A 17831-nucleotide genomic window follows, 5' to 3' on the forward strand; every position below is an offset into this window, starting at 1 on the left:
GAGTGCTGGCCATAAGAAAGGCTGGAACGACTGCTGCCCCTTCAAGCAGCTATACTCATAGGCTACATACAGCCCATCTATTCTTTCCCATTTCTGCACATAATTCTGACATCTTGCTTTGTTTGATAGGGGTATGCACTACCTGCTAGGGAAAACAATAAAAAATAGCTACTGTGTCAAGGGCCAGCCCTCACACTCTGCATGAATGCATGTATGTAGCTTGGGAGCTCACACGAGAGGCCAAGCCAGCTCCATTGACAGTGTGTGACATTCATCAGAATCTGCTATTCGAACTCTTTTCCCACCCTCCCCTAACTCCTTGCTCCACAGATTTGACATACTTTGGAGCTGTACCGCTTTCAGAATGCTTTCTTTTACATATCACTCTTTATTAGGAATTCCATAACACAAAATAAAAGAAAATTGCTTTTGTAAAAAGGGGATTCTTTAAATACACCCCTTCCATCTTCTAGTCCTTATGCCGTACCTTCCTCTTTTTCCAAAACATTTACCAATGCGTGTACTTAACCACCTGCCTCTTAATAGAAGTACCAAAGTGACAGTACAAAAGGCTAAATTGCATTTGTTATTGTGGTCCTGGCTCCTCTTGGTCCGAGCAACATAGGCTAAACTTCTCAGCTAGAACACTTTCAAAATCACAGAGAGGGATACACTCTCAAAAATAAAAATTCCCAGTCTTTTTAGGACCAGACCAGAGGTTATCAGTGTGAACAAAGCAGTAATCGCCGTCTTTCTTCCCACCAGGACTCCTCCTAGGGTGCCATCTGCCATGTTGTTTTCACTGTAGAGACAAGAGAAGACATCAGCTTGTCTATTGCCCGTTTTTATGGAGAAGAAAAAAAAAAACAACAAACTTACAGCTCACTCACTCTTTTTGTCCCAAACCCACTTATTAAGATCTCCCCTACTCCTCATCCAGCTCATGACCTTCTGAAAACGACAACAAAAACAGCCCAGGAAGGTAGATGTGTGATTATTCCTGTAGAGGGCTCAACAATGTCTTTGGACAACACTGCTATTAGTTGTTAAGTGTTTCCCCTAGATGAGTACTTTTAATAATCTTTCTATTAGTTACAGCAAAGCAAACCTATCAGCCTGAACTGCAGTTTTGTGCAGTCAGGCCAAGTTTGGGCATTCTCAGAAACAATGCAGTATGCACCAAACAAGCAATAACAAAGTAGCTGACTATTTGGATTCCTCTTCTGGCCATCAAGTTTAAATGGTTCAGGACCAATTAAAACTCTATGCAAAACTAAGACTACATTTCACAACATAACAACTGCTGCTGCTTTAAGAAATTCCCTCACAGCCCCTGCTCTGCAAGCCTTGTAGGTCAGTGGGACAGTGCTCTGAGCTTGGTCAGGAAATAGAGAGGGCATACATTAAGCCAGTACACCTCTTGTAGTTTTCTGCTGTGACACCACAGTCTGATAAAACTCCCATCTCTTTCTCCCACAAGAAACACACCGGTGTGGTTGTCCTGCCAACTGGCCCCTCTTCTGTCCGATGCTTCCCAGAGTGTGGCAGCTCTGAGCTGTCCCGATAGTCTCGGCCCTTGGAGTTCTGCATGTCCAGCACTGCCCGGCTCTTCGAGGGAAGGGGTGGCTTGTTGAACTGTCCCTGGGTGGCTGAGTTGACTTCAGACCTTGAAGGTTTGACTAATTTTTTGAGTGGTGCTGAGTTTTCTGATGACACAGCCATCTTCGTTTTGCCTTGAGTCTTTTCACTTGTATTCTTTTCTTCAGATTGGCTGGAGCAGGTATAGGAGCGAAACCGCTGTGTGGGGACCAGGAACGGGGGTGATGGTTGTTTGCCGGAGGTCTTGCTGCTCTCAGGCTCTTGGGGCTTTGTGAGAAGAAAGCTCTGATCGGGCAGTGGCACCTGCTCTTTTCGCGAGGCCTTGGGGTAGTCCTGTTCTTTCTTTGATGCCACCTTGCCCTTAGAGCCCATACAGCCGTACAGTGGGTTCTCAAACATCTCTGGTTTTTGCTGTCCCTCCTCCTGAAACAAAGGCTCTGCCATGTTCTTCCCCAGTTCAGGCGGCCTACAATCATCAAAGCAGTGTAAAAAGGAGACTTTTGAAGAGCAGGTGAGACACAGTGACTGATTTAAAAGAAAATGAATAAGAAATGAACATGATAAAATTAAACTGACTGCACAAATGGGTAACAGGATAAAAATTAAACTCAGGGGGAGAGAGCAGAATTGTATATGGCTTCTTTTGTCTTGTTTAATCTAAGTGCAGATAAACATGGTGCTGTACAAACTCCCTGCTGGACTACAGTCTTGTCAAAGCGATACTTGGCTTCTCTTTTGAACAGAGATAAGATACTGAGCCAAACTGTACCAAGTGCTTTGATGGCCATGTGACATACACAAATCTGAATTGAAATGTTAATAAGAATCTTCAGATCTGTCAGGGAGGATTGAAATGGCTGTCTGGACAGTTAACAGTTAAGAGCTCACATCATGCTAGATCATTTTACAACTAGGTCAGTCTCCTCTTTTTACCAATATCATCTGGTATTCCTAAGGGAGGGATAAAACTGTACCAGGTACATAACAGACTGAGGCAGTGTTTGCAGCTGTGACTCCTGCAAGTTCTGTCTTACAGTGTGCTGAATACATTTACCAGTGAACGCTAGCCCAGACTCAGAAAGCAGCTGTCACTATGAAGAAGAGGCCTGGAAGGAGGACACTGAACACATGCAAGCACTAGGGTAGAGTAGTCTCATCACTTCACTAAGTTGGTAAGTACTGGATATCTTCAATTGCAGAGTGGGAATTCTGCAGCAAGACTTGTGATAGATGCAGACATCTATAGCAAGTTGGACATTTGTATAGTAGTGCAAGTAGAAATCCTACTGAAGTACTGCACACACGACATGTGAAAGAGCTTTCCTTCCCATCTCAACTCCTAAAGCTCAACTCCTAATTTTAGTACACTAGTTTCTTTTGAGTACGTGATGCCTGCACTTGTGACCTTCCCTTACCTATTTCTAATTCTAGAGATAAAAGGCTGAAAGAATATGTTCCACCTTGAACTATTCTTACAGATAATGAAATAGCAACCGTGCAGAATAATAGAAGAGAAGGGGAATAGCCCCGCTGCAACAGGCAAAGACTCACAGATGCTCTTGACTCCTACTAGAGATGCTTCTGTTTACTGTAGGCTGGAGGGATGGTTTTGGAGACAGAGGTGACAAGGAGGGTGATGTGGAGGATGACTCCCTCTGTCCCATTACAGAGGTATTCTCTTTGGGATTCTGCTCGTAGTTCCAGAGAGAAGATAGCTGGTCTGGTGAAGGTATCTGCTTAAGCTGGCTTGCTGCACAAGGTTGCTGAGAGAAAGCAGCCATCCCCAGGTAGTTGGGGTTGCTGATGTCTGTGGGAGTGCAGCTGCTGAAGAGAAGAAATATTGTTAGAAAGATACATGCAAAAATACATTTTTTTCTGTCTCTGTGCCAGCTACAAAGGAGTTAGTGCCCACTGACTGCTTTGATTCAATACCACCTACTGTGCCTTTTTTTGTTTTTTTTTTTTTTTTTTTTTGTCAATGTTGTTTCAGAATCAGAGAGTAAGTGGGAGTCCTGCTAGCACCTAGCTCCCCTGGGTCACTGGAGAGGAAGCAGCCAGGTCCAGGCCACCTCCACCAGCCCCACAGTTCCTCTGGCGTGGCAGACACTTCCATTTCCAGGCTGCAGAGCGCACTAGTGCTCAGCTTTTGCAGCCATATACAGGGGCAAACAACACTTGTACGGGGGGGGGGTTTGGGGCCCAGCAGTTCAGCTGGCAGCTGCAGCAGGATGGCTCCAAGCAAGAAGCAGATGACAGCACTGTACAGCATTGCACAGTGTAGAAATATGCTGCTGGAGCAACAGGAGAGACATTTGGCCTTCTGAGGTGTACCCATATAGATTTGCAGGCAGAGGGCAGCACTCTCAGAAAGGAAGACGGGCAGTTTAAGCATAGCTTCCCACCTAAACTGGCAGAGGTAAGGCAGCAAGATTACCGTAACATATCCTCCTTTCCCGGGTTGTCTGGAGAAGAGGAAGCACTCCCCCAGTAGCGAGCAATGGCTGCTGCCTCTTTGGCCATCAGATGAGTAGATTTTGATTTTCTGTTGGAAATGAAAGGAGCCTTCTTAAGGTGCGGTGTAAATGGAGAGCAGGTGCCCAGTTTGACTTAAACATTCTCATCTTTCAAAGTTTTGAACTCAGAATTGACCAGTGCTGACCAGAGGGCCACAAAGGCAGCAACCCAGTGCTCATCATGCCTATTAAAACCATTCCCACAGCAAGCCCAGCTTTACATTTATTGAACCAACTAGTTTTCAGTAACTGATTTACGCATTTGCTCTTTACCTGTTAGCCTGATCCCAGTCTTTGTTAGTCTCTAAATTGCTGATGTTCTTTGGTTTCTGCCCAGTGATTTCATCACGTTCAACCTTGACAAAATCTGGAGGAAAGAAAAGGCATTAAGGAGTGCTTGGGCAGCTTCAGAGTCCAGCTCCCTAGGTTTTCTGTATTACTGCTTTTATTAAGGCATCTCAATGTGTATCAGAATGACAGTGAGCAGGTTCTAAACAGTTGTTGCTATTATGTTTTTAACTGCCCACTAATTCATATCATGTTTTGTTGACATAGGAAAGACAGTGTCTATCCTGAAATACAAACAAAGGTTGCAAGCCCCCAAACAGTCATATACAGGTCATTTTAACGTCAAGAATAGTAGTAAATATCATTAGGCTACTTTTGTATTCTGAAAGAGAACAGCAGGCAGCAAGGTGATAATAAGACAGGTTTGTGATCTTTTAGCTGAGAAATTGCTCCTTGAGAGCCTCACATACTGTTTGCAGATGTTCCCTGGGTTGACTAGTGGAGGGACAGCTTTGGCACTTTAACATATAGCCACTGCAAGTGGAAATAACGTATCATCATTCAATAAAATCAGTATCAGTGACAGAAAGGGGGCGCTCTCAGTCTGTCAAATTTACTTGAATGATGAAAAAGAAAAACCCAAATGGAATTGCTGTGAATTTCTGACAGCATGGGTATACTCCTGAGAGCTAACAATAAAAAATACATCTTCTTGCAGTTAGCATCAAAAACTCTTACCTATTTGGGACTAATAGCACTTCAAGGATAATTTTCAATTCCTTGATAGTTATCAGACATCTTTTAAAATGGAAATACTCTACCGTGAGCGTTACAGAGATGATCTAGTTCCTTACCATACAGTTTCTCTCTCTGCTTTCCTTGCGATGTTTGCAACTTGATTTCACCTTGGAAGATCCCTGTTTTCTCACCATGGTGTGTCAGCACAGTATGGATAGGAACTAAGGATTCTGTTGCTTCTATTCGCAGGGCAATGCAGCCTTCCCCTAGAAGATGAAAAATAATAAGCCTCGGACTAAGAAAAAAAGCACTGAATTCCCTTTGTCATGTCAGTCATCTACATCTGTGCAGACACGGCTAAGATCACTGGAAAGAATCTGCTCTGGACCACAGTAAAGACTGTCGTATTTCTTTTACACTTCCTCACACGTTTGTGAAGGACTTGGACATTCCAGACACCAGCAGGCGACTACAGGGTTCTGAGCTTCCATGACTGACAAGGAAAATGTGAGCAGGTAACTGCCATGTCCGTTAATGTGATTTCAGCAGAGAGCCTTCTCTGGACAAGGACTGCAGGCTAGCTGATCAGTACTTGGAAGCAAGCAGCAGTGACAATGACTTTTCTGTAGCCAGGAGAAATGCATCAAGTAATTGCAAGTGAAACAGGATTTGCATGTGCTGAACAAACCCATTTAAACAGACTGACTCCTGGTTTAATTCCAGTAGAGTACTTTCTTTTTAAGCCACTACTCTTTTATGGCTTGTAAAGTTTATACAGATTGATGACTCTAGTTCATAGTCCTCTAAACATCATAACCTCATAAAATATTGCCCACAATGTATTTTCGTATGTATCGAGCTCTAAATCAGAAGCAGGAGCATCATAGATGTTCAGTCTGTAAGAGTTTTCTGTTCTCTCCCACTCTTTCAGCGATTTGGGAAAATCTAAGTAGATTTTGACTCATCAAGAACTTTATAGCTAAGCATTTACCATAAGATTCATCACTGTCTGATGACTTAATGCTGATCAGGATGTGTTGATCCAGTAGGTATTCAGGGTCTGAGATAATTGGAGTCAGCTGAAAGACAAATTATTGTGGATAAATACAACAGGTGGTCTACATGAACCAAGTTCTCCCTGTGCCTCAATCCCAAATGAACAAAATTCAGCTGGACAGACCTGTGAGGGTATCATGTCATGCCCAGGTTCAGGCTCTTCAGTCATGTTTGGAGGTCTGTGATAGGATGTTACACTTTCTAGAGTCCCCTGCTCTCACACCCCGCACAGCAGCTAGGATGCTACAAATCACTTGTGTTGGGCTCAGCTGCATTTTTGTCCTATGATGCAAGACTGAAAACTGCTCTAGGAGGAAGTGATCTAGACTCTCATTACAGGCTGTTCCCCAAAATCTGTTTGGCTCTTATTACAATCACTTACTGTAGAATCTTTCCCCAGCCTCTGAGTGTAAGGCATTCTTTCCAAAGTCAGCAGTTCCTCTTTTGGGCTATTCAGAAACGTACTGACATACATATTTGTTCCAAGTCCAATAGCTCTGATAATTCTTCTAGCTCCCACCATGCCAGGAAACAGAGAATGGCTCCAATCTCAAGGACAGGACTTGCCTCTGACACTGAAGTACAGAACACTACATGTGGCCACTGATGTTCTTTTTAACACAGGTAAAAAATACTTAGTTAACTTTTCACAGAAATACCAAGAAAAAACTTCTTCTGACAGGGCGAAGAAACTCTGGGGCAGAGTTACTCATTATTCTGTTTTATCTTCCATCTAAAACAAACAAAAAACCAGACCTGTTTAAAAGACTTGTCAACACAGTTGTGTTCACTTAAAAGGTGAGGAAAAAAGTCATACTCTTGAGTGACATAACCATGCCAGCAAAATTCCTGATACAGATGGAAGTGCACTGGCAGGCAAGTCCTTTCCTTCTTATAAACTACTTGGCTTAAGCACATCCTGCATTCTTACGGACTATTTTGGGTGTAAATAAGACCACAACAATATTCCTGAAAACAGTATTTATATGAGCAAAAGACTTAATGTTGCTTATGGGATGCAAGTGGAAGGCATCTCTTCCATATGGATATTTCCAGCTTACCTTTGGAAGAGCATCAATGAACTTTACCACAAGCTCCCCTTCGTTTCCATCCTCATTTTCTCCTTCCTGGCTCTTTACAAAACCTACAAAGTGATGAGAAAGGAGATCACCAGAAGAGAGACAGCAAGAACTTGGCCTTTTCAGATGCTAGATCTCCAAAAGGCCAACATTTATTTTCCTACTTGGACACAAGTTTTAGAAGTATTAAGAAGCTTATGGTTTGAGCTACAGGTGAACATTTATATGGAAAATTTACAAGTGATCTTAATGGGGCATTGTTAAGTGGTTTTATTTTACAGTTCAACTTGGCACTGAAAAGCTCAGTGCATACATGGACTGGAGGATAAGAACATGACAGCTCTTCCTACGCCACTCAAGATAGCACACTTTTGAAATTCTAATTTAAGATTCGTAATACACTGTTTCCATAGAAATTTATGCAAATTTTGATACAGCCAAAAAATAATCTTTTATGGAACTGTCTTTGACACAGCTCTCTGACATGCGATAATGTGATGAAGCGTACACCGAAGGCATGCTGTCCCACTTAGAAGAGCAGTCCTGTGATGGGGATTGCTTAAAAAAAGCACAGTAAGGGCATGTAGGCTTGCATTACATAAACAGCTGAGACTCAGCCCTGCAGCACATGGACAGAGAGTAAAATATGTAGTGCTGGTAGGTACACAGTCCCATTTACAGAGTCATCACACCATCTTTCTTTTCACTTTAAGCTGATCCTCTGATTTATTCTTTTCAAACCAGGGGAATCACATTATATTTATTAGACTAATGCAGATGCTTTATTTTGAAAGCACCTGATCACTTGTAGCAGGCATGATTAGAAGTTTAATCAATCGTGTGTTAGCTAAATAGATATTTTTTTGTGTGCAGAAACAAGAACAATACACATTTCTCTTCAAAGAAGAGATGATCAGATTGCCAGACAAGATGGAAGAAATGGCAAAAGGTTACTTGTCTAAGCATGGATTACAGCTAAATGGCTGTAAGTATTGCTGACAGTAAAGGATGACTTGCAGAATGCAACAGATCTCTAGGACATTTTTTGCACTGAGACAAGTGACCTACACAGCCATTTATTTAGATCAAAGCCGAAGGAAGGGGAATTAATTCAAACAAACAGGGAACTTCAACAGAAAGAATAAAGATGGGTAAACCCATACCTTCTAAGCAGCTAGAGTGAAACTCAATGTAGAACTTGGTCTGGGACTTGGTCTTTAGAGTAGCGTAGCAGTGCAGGAACTCGATCTCCCCTTGAGAGTCTGTGTACTTGGAGTCTAGGAAAGAGGAGGGAAAATGAGAATATTTTCAGTAGGAGAAAAAGAGAGGGCATTTTTGAATGGACTATTTGAGAATCAGCTTTTTCTTTCAATATACACAATACGTGGCATTTTATATCCAAAGATACAAAGACAGATATATCCAAAACAGTACATTTGCACTCAGTCTGACTAACCATTCTTTGAAACAAACTGCGAGGTGACTCCCACTTCAAAGGTGGCAAACACAGGACTGTGGTCACTTGTCATGATATCAGTGGTGCAGCCTGCCAACAAGAGAGGGAAAATAGTTACCACCCTGCATTTCTGCCCTGCTCCATTGAGATCACTGCAATAGGAATATTATTCAGTAATTTTCCAGAAAACATAACTGTCGCTGTGGTAACTGCTTCTAGTCAAAGGTATTGTTTCTACATAATCTCATATTAGTATATAGGAATGTAACTCTTCTATCAAAATACATGAAGATTTATTTAATGGACACATCTTTACCACATCATTTTGCAAGCGACTATCAATGTTAAATTTCCCCAATACCGAAAACCCTTGTGGTGGTCTTGGTTATGTTTGCAAGGTGCACAGCTACTTCAAGCTCTAATAGGGCAGGCAATCACACAGGAATACATCGTTGCCACTTCTGCACTACAGAGCCACTCATGGCACAAAATTAACAGCAGAGTAAGTAATGGCTTGGCATTATCTAGGCACATAGTGAGTTCCAGCTAGCCCAGTCCATTGAACAGAAGAGTATATAGGCAGATGCCATGCTTCTAGAGGTGCTTAATTTAACAACACATTCCATCATCATAGGCTCTGTGATCACATCAGTCCAGCTTATCCTGCAAGAGACTTCTACAGCCCTCTTCTCAATCCCATGCAGAGAAAATCATCATCATTATACCTACATGTTTAGTACTGCATATAGTCAATGGAATTTCAGGAACTAGTATCTAGGTCTTTTTTAAACAGGTCTTACAGGTTTCCCCTCTTTCCTACGCTGTATTTTTGCAAAGCTTTTTCTCAGCAAGAAAGGAACAGGCAAACACTCCTAGTACCACACATCCTTCTGGAATATGAATTGATAGAAGAGAGATATTTGCAGCTCCAGCCTCTGCAGACTGGACCATGTACGAAGGGTCTGTCCTGCTGGCACCAACCAGGAGCTCCTGGTGGCAACTGCATAGGAAAAGTGCAGTTGTTGACAAGAAATAACTGGTGTAAAGGGCTCCTATAGTGTATCCTAAAGCTGGACAACTGCAGCTGCCTAAGTGGTATTCTGCATATAAAAGAGTAACAGAATTAATTCCCAACTTTGTAAGGTTACAGGCAGAGAGATTTGGATTCAGTCTGCATGGTTTAACATTAGGTCCCTGTATGCTGAGTGCCTGGCAGTGCAGGGAGATTCCTACAGACTGCTCTGAATCATTTCCGTTTCAGACTGATTGCTTTGCTATCTACAATCTGTTATCTACCCACCATAGGACTGACAGACAACGTGCACCATGGGGTATGATTTCCAGAGCACTCGATCACACCAGGACGGCAAATTGTACTTCATCTGCAAACCAAAGGAGAACTGATGTCAAGAAGAAGGGAAAGGACAAGTTCACAAAAGAACAGGAAATTCGTTTGCCCAAGCACTATATTTGTGTTAAATCTTTTTGTCTGGATTGACTCCTTTCAAAATACTATGAGTGCAGAACATGGAAAGGTTTGTTTTGGTCACTTCCTTCAGTAGGTGTCACTTTCCCTGCTCTGCTATATACTCATGAAGTGAAATCAGTTTTCACCTACCCCTGTAGCTTTTTGCTTGGTGTAAGCATACTTCTCCCGGGTACCTCTTTCAAAACGGTAGGTTGGAGCAAAAGTAATCTCTTCTTCCTCTAAAACAGAGACAGCTTGGTTACAGTTTGGCCTGTTGAGATCCCTCAGCTGGACAAGACAGCCACTGCTCTGTGCACCCTGTCCCACATCAGCTCTGGCAGAGAAAGTTGCTGGAACTGGGAGAGGAACCTACCAAAGAACTAGAATCTTACCAAACTGCAGAAACACCTTGTGGTCTTTCCTCTCTATGAGAAGCTGGTCGAAAGCCAGCAGCTCCGGATACTGCTGCTGCCTGATCTTCTGGATAATATTCTCCGCTTCCTGCCAACAGGGAAACAGCAGAGCTGCAGATGATGCAGAACCTTCCTATAAATACTCCTTCACGGGTGAGCAGGCAAGTGCTTCCGAACTGTTTCACAGAGCCATACCCCTTGTCGCCTGCCCACCTTTCCATTTACTGAAAGGCCCAATCTTTGCTGTCTGGCTGAACATTTCCCTGTTAAAACATGCATCAAAATGTTGACATATCCCCTACATGAGCATGCACACACAAAGCCCACTGAAGCCTATCCAATGTTTATTATGGCTAGCCTGTTCTGAAGTCCTGTTCTGAGCCACTTGAAGCCAACCAAACAGAGCAGAAAGAATCTCTGCATCTAACTGTTCAGAGGCAGATGCCTCTTCGCAGTGGGAGGGAAGTAGGGTGGTGCAGGTTTGGGGAAGCAAAGCAGGAGCAGCAAAGCATGCCAGATGGCATTCCTGGTGTGCCCTGGGTCCATTAAGCCTTAGAAAGGGCAAAGGGGATTTCCTTACTCTCCCTCAGCTGGTGTCACACTCGTGCCTTGGGAAATCCCTTCTGCCTCCCCTCTTTCTACCACTTTTTATGCCATGTTGCTATAGCAACACTGTAGTTTGTCTCTCCAGGGATTCATGCAGAGGCCCTAACCGTTGGGGGCTGTTCCACGCGGTAGTTCAAGTCTCCCAGCCAGAAGAGATGAGTAAAGCGATGAGTGATGTTAAACGGACTCAGTTTCTTATCTCCCAGTGTCAGGAAGCGCAGGATGTTCGTGTAGTTCTGGTTGCGTCTGTCAAGACAAGAAACATCTGCCTGACATACTAAATTGCCATGCAATTTCTAACTGCCTGGGCTGGCAGAGTGCCACTTTACCAGGCAGAAACCAATCTGGCTCAACACTTGAAGAGCAGAGCTGAAGATGACAACTTGCCATCCCTCTCTTGCTCTGCACCTCAGGGGACAGGCCCAGGTAATGTGCTCAGTGTCTCCTGGTGATCCAACCTACTTCATATTACCAATAACGCAGCACAGATGTAACCTGGGGAAGGAGCAGAAGCTGGTGCAGGTACATGTGGGACAGCACAGGCTGCTGCTCTCATGATGCAGCTTCTATCACATGTGGCCTGGGGAGCTAGGGGGCAGTGGCCATGAGGAGGGGGCAGTGGCATTTATACCAGCTCCTGACTGCCCTACCTTGGGTGTCAGGCTGTTTCCACCTGAACTGAAAGGGTCAAAACCTGTCCTAAAGCCACTTCTGTTGCCTCCTGCAGCTGTGCTTTTCTGAGCTGCACGTCCTAGAAACCCAGCATTAGACTGTTGCCTTCAGCTTTCATCAGGAAACACATAACTAGATTTTGGCAGCTATTCCAGGCACTGGGGAACTATTTCATAGAAGTTAACTCCATCAGTGGGAAAGACCCTGTGCAGAAATCCCACACCATCTGTTTTCTGGGTCCTGGACCAGGAAAGATGGCAAGGCAAATGACTTCATTTCAGCTCCTCTTTGCTTTCAAAACAATTCCTTCCAACTGCTCCAGCTCCTCCCAGCATGGGCATGGAACTCCCACCAATGTCAGATCTTTGCCTTCCAGTCCTGTGCTGCACAGGACCTCTACCTACACCACAGCAATTAATTTCAGGGCTCAGTATAGAAAATTAGCCACCATGGAAATAATTCTTAGTATTCCTCACAGCATGTTCTGCCCAGCAGGATCTTTCTCAGGTGTGCCTCAGGGTGCAACAGAGCTCTGGTGCTCACAGCACTTCCTAGGGTGAGGCACACAGACCCCTTCAGCATAGTATTTCTGGGTGGGAATGGCCTTGCTGCAGCTCTCCACAACACTGTAAATCAGGGAACTGTTTTCCTCGTGTACTGGGCTTGCATGACAGGTTACACAGGTGTTGTGCAAGATCTTTACGCTTGGCGCTGAAATCATTTTGCTGTTCTCTTCACCTGCACCCATGTGGTGTGACTGTATAGCAGAAGTTGCTCATTTAAAAGGTGACACTGTAAGCAGGGTGTTTAGCAGAGGTTATTCCGAGGAGACATTTAACATATGTTTAGGGTCAGGAAAACATGCCCGCAGCTGTCTGACAGGGGTTCCTTCCAAACATGGCCCAGAGAATTTCACCCTGGGTCAACATCCATTTTTGAGAGTGGGAAGACGTATTTTACCTGTGTTTCTTTTCACTCCCTGAAGTCAAATGGCTGTTAACAAACCCAAAGGAGGTTCCATTAAACATGAATGACACCCCCACGGCTCCTTTATTACCTGGGAAAAGATAAGCCAAAAAGGTCAAAAGATTAATCCACCTCCAGGATGAGTCTAGCAAAGATAAAAAAGCAGCTAGCACATCTTAAGTGAACTGGAGGTTGGAGAAGAGAGGTAAGTTGACTTAATCAGCAGAGAAAAAATTAGTACACGCTGCGTGCAGTGTGGTAACAAATTTTCTAAAGGATGTGAACAAAAAAAATTAGCTGAAGCGAAAGAAGTGCAATTTCTTTGTGAAACCCAAGAAAGAGCAATCTTTCAAAGGCATTTGCTGGGAATATATATATAAGCTAGAGTATACACACAAACAGATTTCCTCCCTTACAGGGTACGATATGATCGGTGCTAGTGGGATATAACTTCAGTAACACTAGCGTCACATAAGTGTACTCAAAGGAGTCTTGTGGAGAAAACTGTTCCATTTCAAGGACGGTATCGGCACAGACTGAATAGGTAACAGTCGTTTGGACACGGCAGGGTCTGTTCCTTACCCAGCGTGTTTGCGATGCCTGTCTTCACATTGTCTGTGCAGATGTGGCTGATCCGGTTCTCGTGTTCTGGCTTGGCCAGTACAACAATCCTGATGTTCCAGAGGGTATGGATTGCTATCTGCAGGAATGGGAAGGTTAGAGGTTGTAAATCTTCACAGATCTGCAAGCTGTGCTGTCGCTGCAGTCTTCCTGACTCCTTCTCTAGTACTCTTCCTACACAATTTTTCTTCCTGTACTCAGAATCTGCTCTCAGTCATTTTAATCAAAGGTGGGAGGAAGGACCTTGCTATTTTCTAGTGCTATTTTCTAGTTAATTGTTGGATTGCCTTGCTTGCACAAAATACAGTTTTCCAATCACCATGAGAGTCATTAATAAAAGTTCTGCTTTCCTGTGGCCCTCCAGATATGTTTACATTTGTTTCTTGACATTACTAAGACTTAGAAATGTCCATACCTGGTCTTAGCAATGCTCAGTTTCTCTTACGATTGTACCTATGTGCCGTTACATCCTGGTTTGGAAGTGCAATAGCCTAGGGTGAGATCTAGGCTACAGCTCCAAGTTTTCATCATCTTCTTTATGAAGGTCAAAACATCATCACCACTTGACTCAGGTGCTCAGCATCTGCCCCTTGCTCCCAAGCTGGCAAGCAGGGGAACTTCATGGCAGGGGCCATGCTGTGGCAGAAGGGCAGAGGGGGCACTGTCCATAGCAATATGCCCTTCAGCCAGCTCCAAGAGAGGACTTCATGGAGTCCGCAGACAGATTCAGTTTGCTTTCCCTTAGCCAAATGTGATGAAAATAAGGGGAGGGAAGGAGAGGAGGAGTAGGCAAAATGCTTTTTATTCCTCTGTCTCTTATTTGCACAACGTGTGCTCTCCTCCTATGCCTGAGTTATGCACAATGACTGGAATAACCCCTCACCACTTTGAAGCTGATGCTGGTGATTTCCTGCAGGGATTGCCTCAGGGTCTCCAGCCATTCCTTCTCTCCTTGGGGATCCTCCTGTGTGCCAATCACATAGATGTCATGAGGAATGTAGTCAGCAGTGTCATCACGGGTCTTCCCCTGCCCCTTGGAGAGAAACCAGGAGGAGATCTTCTTTGGGGGAGGTGCAGCACCTTTTATTAACAAATCAAACACCACAATAAGTCAGCGTATGTTCAAACACAGGACACCAAAAACTCATTTATACACATGCGGGGACAGAAATAATAAGCTTCACATTTGCTTTGTCCCGTATCAGTTTCATATCAGCCAGGGCAGACTATTCTAAGGTGACAAAGATGCTAACTCCACCTTACTCTTAGATAAGGACTGACTCTGCTTTGACCATCTTCCTTGTTTCATTAGCTTACCAAGGCCAAGGCTAGCTGAGTGTAAAGGCTGGCGGCTGTTCTGCTGGTCTGCCACTGCCTTTACCTTACCTGCGAGCTCAAACAGCAAAGCTCACAGTATTGAAACAGACTTTTCTCCCATAATGTGAAAAATAAATTCCACTGTTCTCAGCTACACCCTGACACCTTATTTAAATATCACAGATACTCAGCTTGCTTTCCACACTGGACACAAACAGTCCCTAGTCAGCTTCAGAAGTGTCTGACATGCAGTTATCGGACATGCTCCTGGCCCTTCTGCAAGACAGGTAACGGTGCAGACTGCTGCACCGCCCTCATGCCAGCGATCATTTCCTACCATCAGAGGAATCTTTCAGTACCCATCTAGGCCAGCTTCATGATCTTTTGACTAGAACCATGGAAGATGTCAAACCACACACAAGAACAATCCTTTGTTCAGCTTTGATCAGCTTCCTTTCTTCCTGTCCCACTGGGATCTCTAATGTATGTATCTGCTCATGAACAAACACGGTATCTGGACTTGGCATTGCAGGTGAGCACAGGCCTTTTTTGCAAGAGTCTGAAGGAATGACCATGTCAAAAGGGAGCCCATACCCATATTCCAGGTCCCAATGAAGATGGTGATCATATCAGGCTCTGGTTGCTCGGAGTGTTTATTCTTCATTTGCTGCAGAAGTTGACAGAATCCTTCTCTCTTCTAGACAAGGAGGAGCAGAGACAATTAATTAGAAGCTTAACTCCAACAACATAACCTCTTGAAAAACTAGCTGAACCAGGAAACTCCCAGCACACTTGAAGGGCAGACTAGCTCTCTACCATTCTGAAACCTTCAAAGAGGCTGTCTTTCCTGTGGTATTTCCTTAGGCGCTTTAGCTTGTGCGTTATTTTAACAAGTGCTGAGCTGTTCAGAAGGAAGCTTCCTTCTTGTTTGTCTTTAGGAGCCTTTTTGGAGCTACCCTCAGACTCCTCTCTCGCTGCTTTCTGACTCTGTTCTCTTGCCTCAGTGACAGCACCTACATGTTTGCTGTCTCCAGTATCTCTCTTTACAGTGTACTTTTGTTAATTTTTTGGATGTTTCCAGAAAAAAGGACAAAATTCATTTTTGCAAAGCCTACTGCCATCTTTCAACAGTTTCTCTTTCTGCTAAGGAATGCCCTTTGTACCTATCCCATGCAGACACCTGATCCAGGCTGGCGAGTAGGAAATGCTGTGTATTTACCTTGGAATCAGAAAAAACATATTCCTTCCGCTGTGTTTTTTCTTTTTCTGTTTCCAGCACGATGACCAGTTTGTTAGGGACCTTCTGGGACTTGATGAGCTGCAAGACTAAACAGAGACTAAGTGTCATGAGCTACAATCACCGAAACTAGAATCCCACCAAAACTAACAGAACCCTGCTCCCAGGCTCAGGACTTGCACAGTCCTTTATGTCTGAGCCTTACTTTGTTCTGCCTAACTACACTTTAATGTTGCTTAATCCTGTTCCCTATAGGAATTGATCTTGACCTTGAAGGAAAAAGGACCCCCAAAATCCCTCCTGCTTGGAACTCTTGTCTATACCAAGCCCTGCAGTCTGATGTGAAGATTTAGCTTCCTGCAGGCAATCTCTCTGTATCCTGAACCAGCCTACATACATTTTTTCCCCATTTGCCAAAGAGGAGGTAAAACTCTATTTGATGGTAAACGTGATTCTTCCCCATTTAAAATAGCAACTAAGTAATTACATACAACAGCTGGAGAAGACTGTATGTGAAAACTAACATTATCAATCGCAACCAGCAACAGGTTGATTTTCTATAGAGGAGAGAGCCCAAGGGCATAGTTTCTCTTTAACAAATCCTTCTGTGTTTGGCAGTGGGGTTCATGGAAGATTAGGGAAAGAAAAAAAATCAATAGAAATATTCCATGAGCTGTCTGTCCAGAAACATCAGAGACACAGGGAAGTTGTTTAAATTGGGTCTTTACAGACCAAACTAATATTGCTCATCAGTAAATATATTGATTCACATACAAAAACAAAAATCAAGGGGAAATTCACTGAACAATGCTACTGAAACTGAGTATCTGGCTTCTTACCATCAAAAATCATCACAGAAGTCAGTATGTTCATGCAGACTGTTTTTTTTCCAGTGACATTGCTTTTCAGCAGAAAATGGGTCTGTTGCAACCAGCTCTAAGTGGAATCTTCCATCAAAACCTGATCTCACTGTCTTCGTTTAGACCAGGAGGCCAGACAGTTTACCCTTTAAAACAGCCTGTGAAAGTTGGTTACCCCAGTATCGATTCCCTACCCTCTGCTGGCTGCTTTGGGGATGGACAGTCTGGACTGATGAGCCAAGCAGACATTCCTGCACTCTGGACCAAACCTTGCCCTGAGTGGGGTCAAAGGGAGACCGCCCCGCATCATCCATGGGACCAAAAATCTAGTCCAACATTTGCGACCTTAAGTATCTTACTTTTCTTGTGGGTATAGAATTTGTCTTCTGGACCATCCTTAGCTCTCTTGATAATTAGTTTTCCCATTTCCACATCAACCTTGAGATGTATTTTTGAGAAAATTCCTAGAGAATCAGCTTTCACCTACCAGAAAACAAAGAGATTTTTCATAAGCATTCTTCTACACTTCAGTCACATGTATTACAAAATGCAACACTTGCCTGAATTCATAGACACATAGCGTCGTTATGCCAATCCCTCTAGACATCTCTTAAGCATTTGAATGGTGCTAAACAACATCCAGGAATAGCTGTGTTATCTCTGTGGCAGCACAGCAAAGATCCCAGAAACTGAGATACTGACATAAATCTGCTTTACTGCCCTTCCACATTCTGATTAGCATTGTTAAAGAAGAATGTTTACCTCAAAAGTGACAGGGGGTATAAGGGAGCGCCGGTGTGTTGAATCAGGACCTTCAATCAGCAATGTTTTCACCTGTAAAAGACTCTGTGTGTACTGAATTGCATTTGGTGATTCTACACTACACCGAGAGCAATACAGTCAGAGCAAAGAAATCTTACTGTTGCAGAGGATTGCACTGAT

The 17831-nt window shown here is 43.6% G+C and overlaps 1 protein-coding gene across 1 annotated transcript in view; it reads right to left on the bottom strand.

Moving 5' to 3' along the window:
- Window positions 1–1380: 1380 nt before the first annotated feature.
- The window catches only part of INPP5D (inositol polyphosphate-5-phosphatase D), a 50924-nt gene continuing 34473 nt past the window's right edge, over window positions 1381–17831 (bottom strand). The window contains exons 8-27 of the mRNA XM_035544924.1: window positions 17652–17723; window positions 17249–17372; window positions 16012–16118; window positions 15387–15489; window positions 14359–14555; window positions 13437–13554; window positions 12849–12945; window positions 11324–11462; window positions 10590–10698; window positions 10348–10436; window positions 10030–10111; window positions 8730–8819; window positions 8437–8550; window positions 7256–7338; window positions 6130–6217; window positions 5255–5404; window positions 4386–4479; window positions 4034–4141; window positions 3151–3420; window positions 1381–2065 (exon numbers count right to left, since the gene is read on the bottom strand). Of these exons, the coding sequence (XP_035400817.1) occupies window positions 1381–2065; window positions 3151–3420; window positions 4034–4141; window positions 4386–4479; window positions 5255–5404; window positions 6130–6217; window positions 7256–7338; window positions 8437–8550; window positions 8730–8819; window positions 10030–10111; window positions 10348–10436; window positions 10590–10698; window positions 11324–11462; window positions 12849–12945; window positions 13437–13554; window positions 14359–14555; window positions 15387–15489; window positions 16012–16118; window positions 17249–17372; window positions 17652–17723 (2919 nt within the window). The remainder of the gene's footprint in view (window positions 2066–3150; window positions 3421–4033; window positions 4142–4385; window positions 4480–5254; window positions 5405–6129; window positions 6218–7255; window positions 7339–8436; window positions 8551–8729; window positions 8820–10029; window positions 10112–10347; window positions 10437–10589; window positions 10699–11323; window positions 11463–12848; window positions 12946–13436; window positions 13555–14358; window positions 14556–15386; window positions 15490–16011; window positions 16119–17248; window positions 17373–17651; window positions 17724–17831) is intronic.

Source organism: Cygnus atratus, chromosome 9 (assembly GCF_013377495.2).
Source record: "Cygnus atratus isolate AKBS03 ecotype Queensland, Australia chromosome 9, CAtr_DNAZoo_HiC_assembly, whole genome shotgun sequence".
In the NCBI taxonomy this organism is placed as follows: domain Eukaryota; kingdom Metazoa; phylum Chordata; class Aves; order Anseriformes; family Anatidae; genus Cygnus; species Cygnus atratus.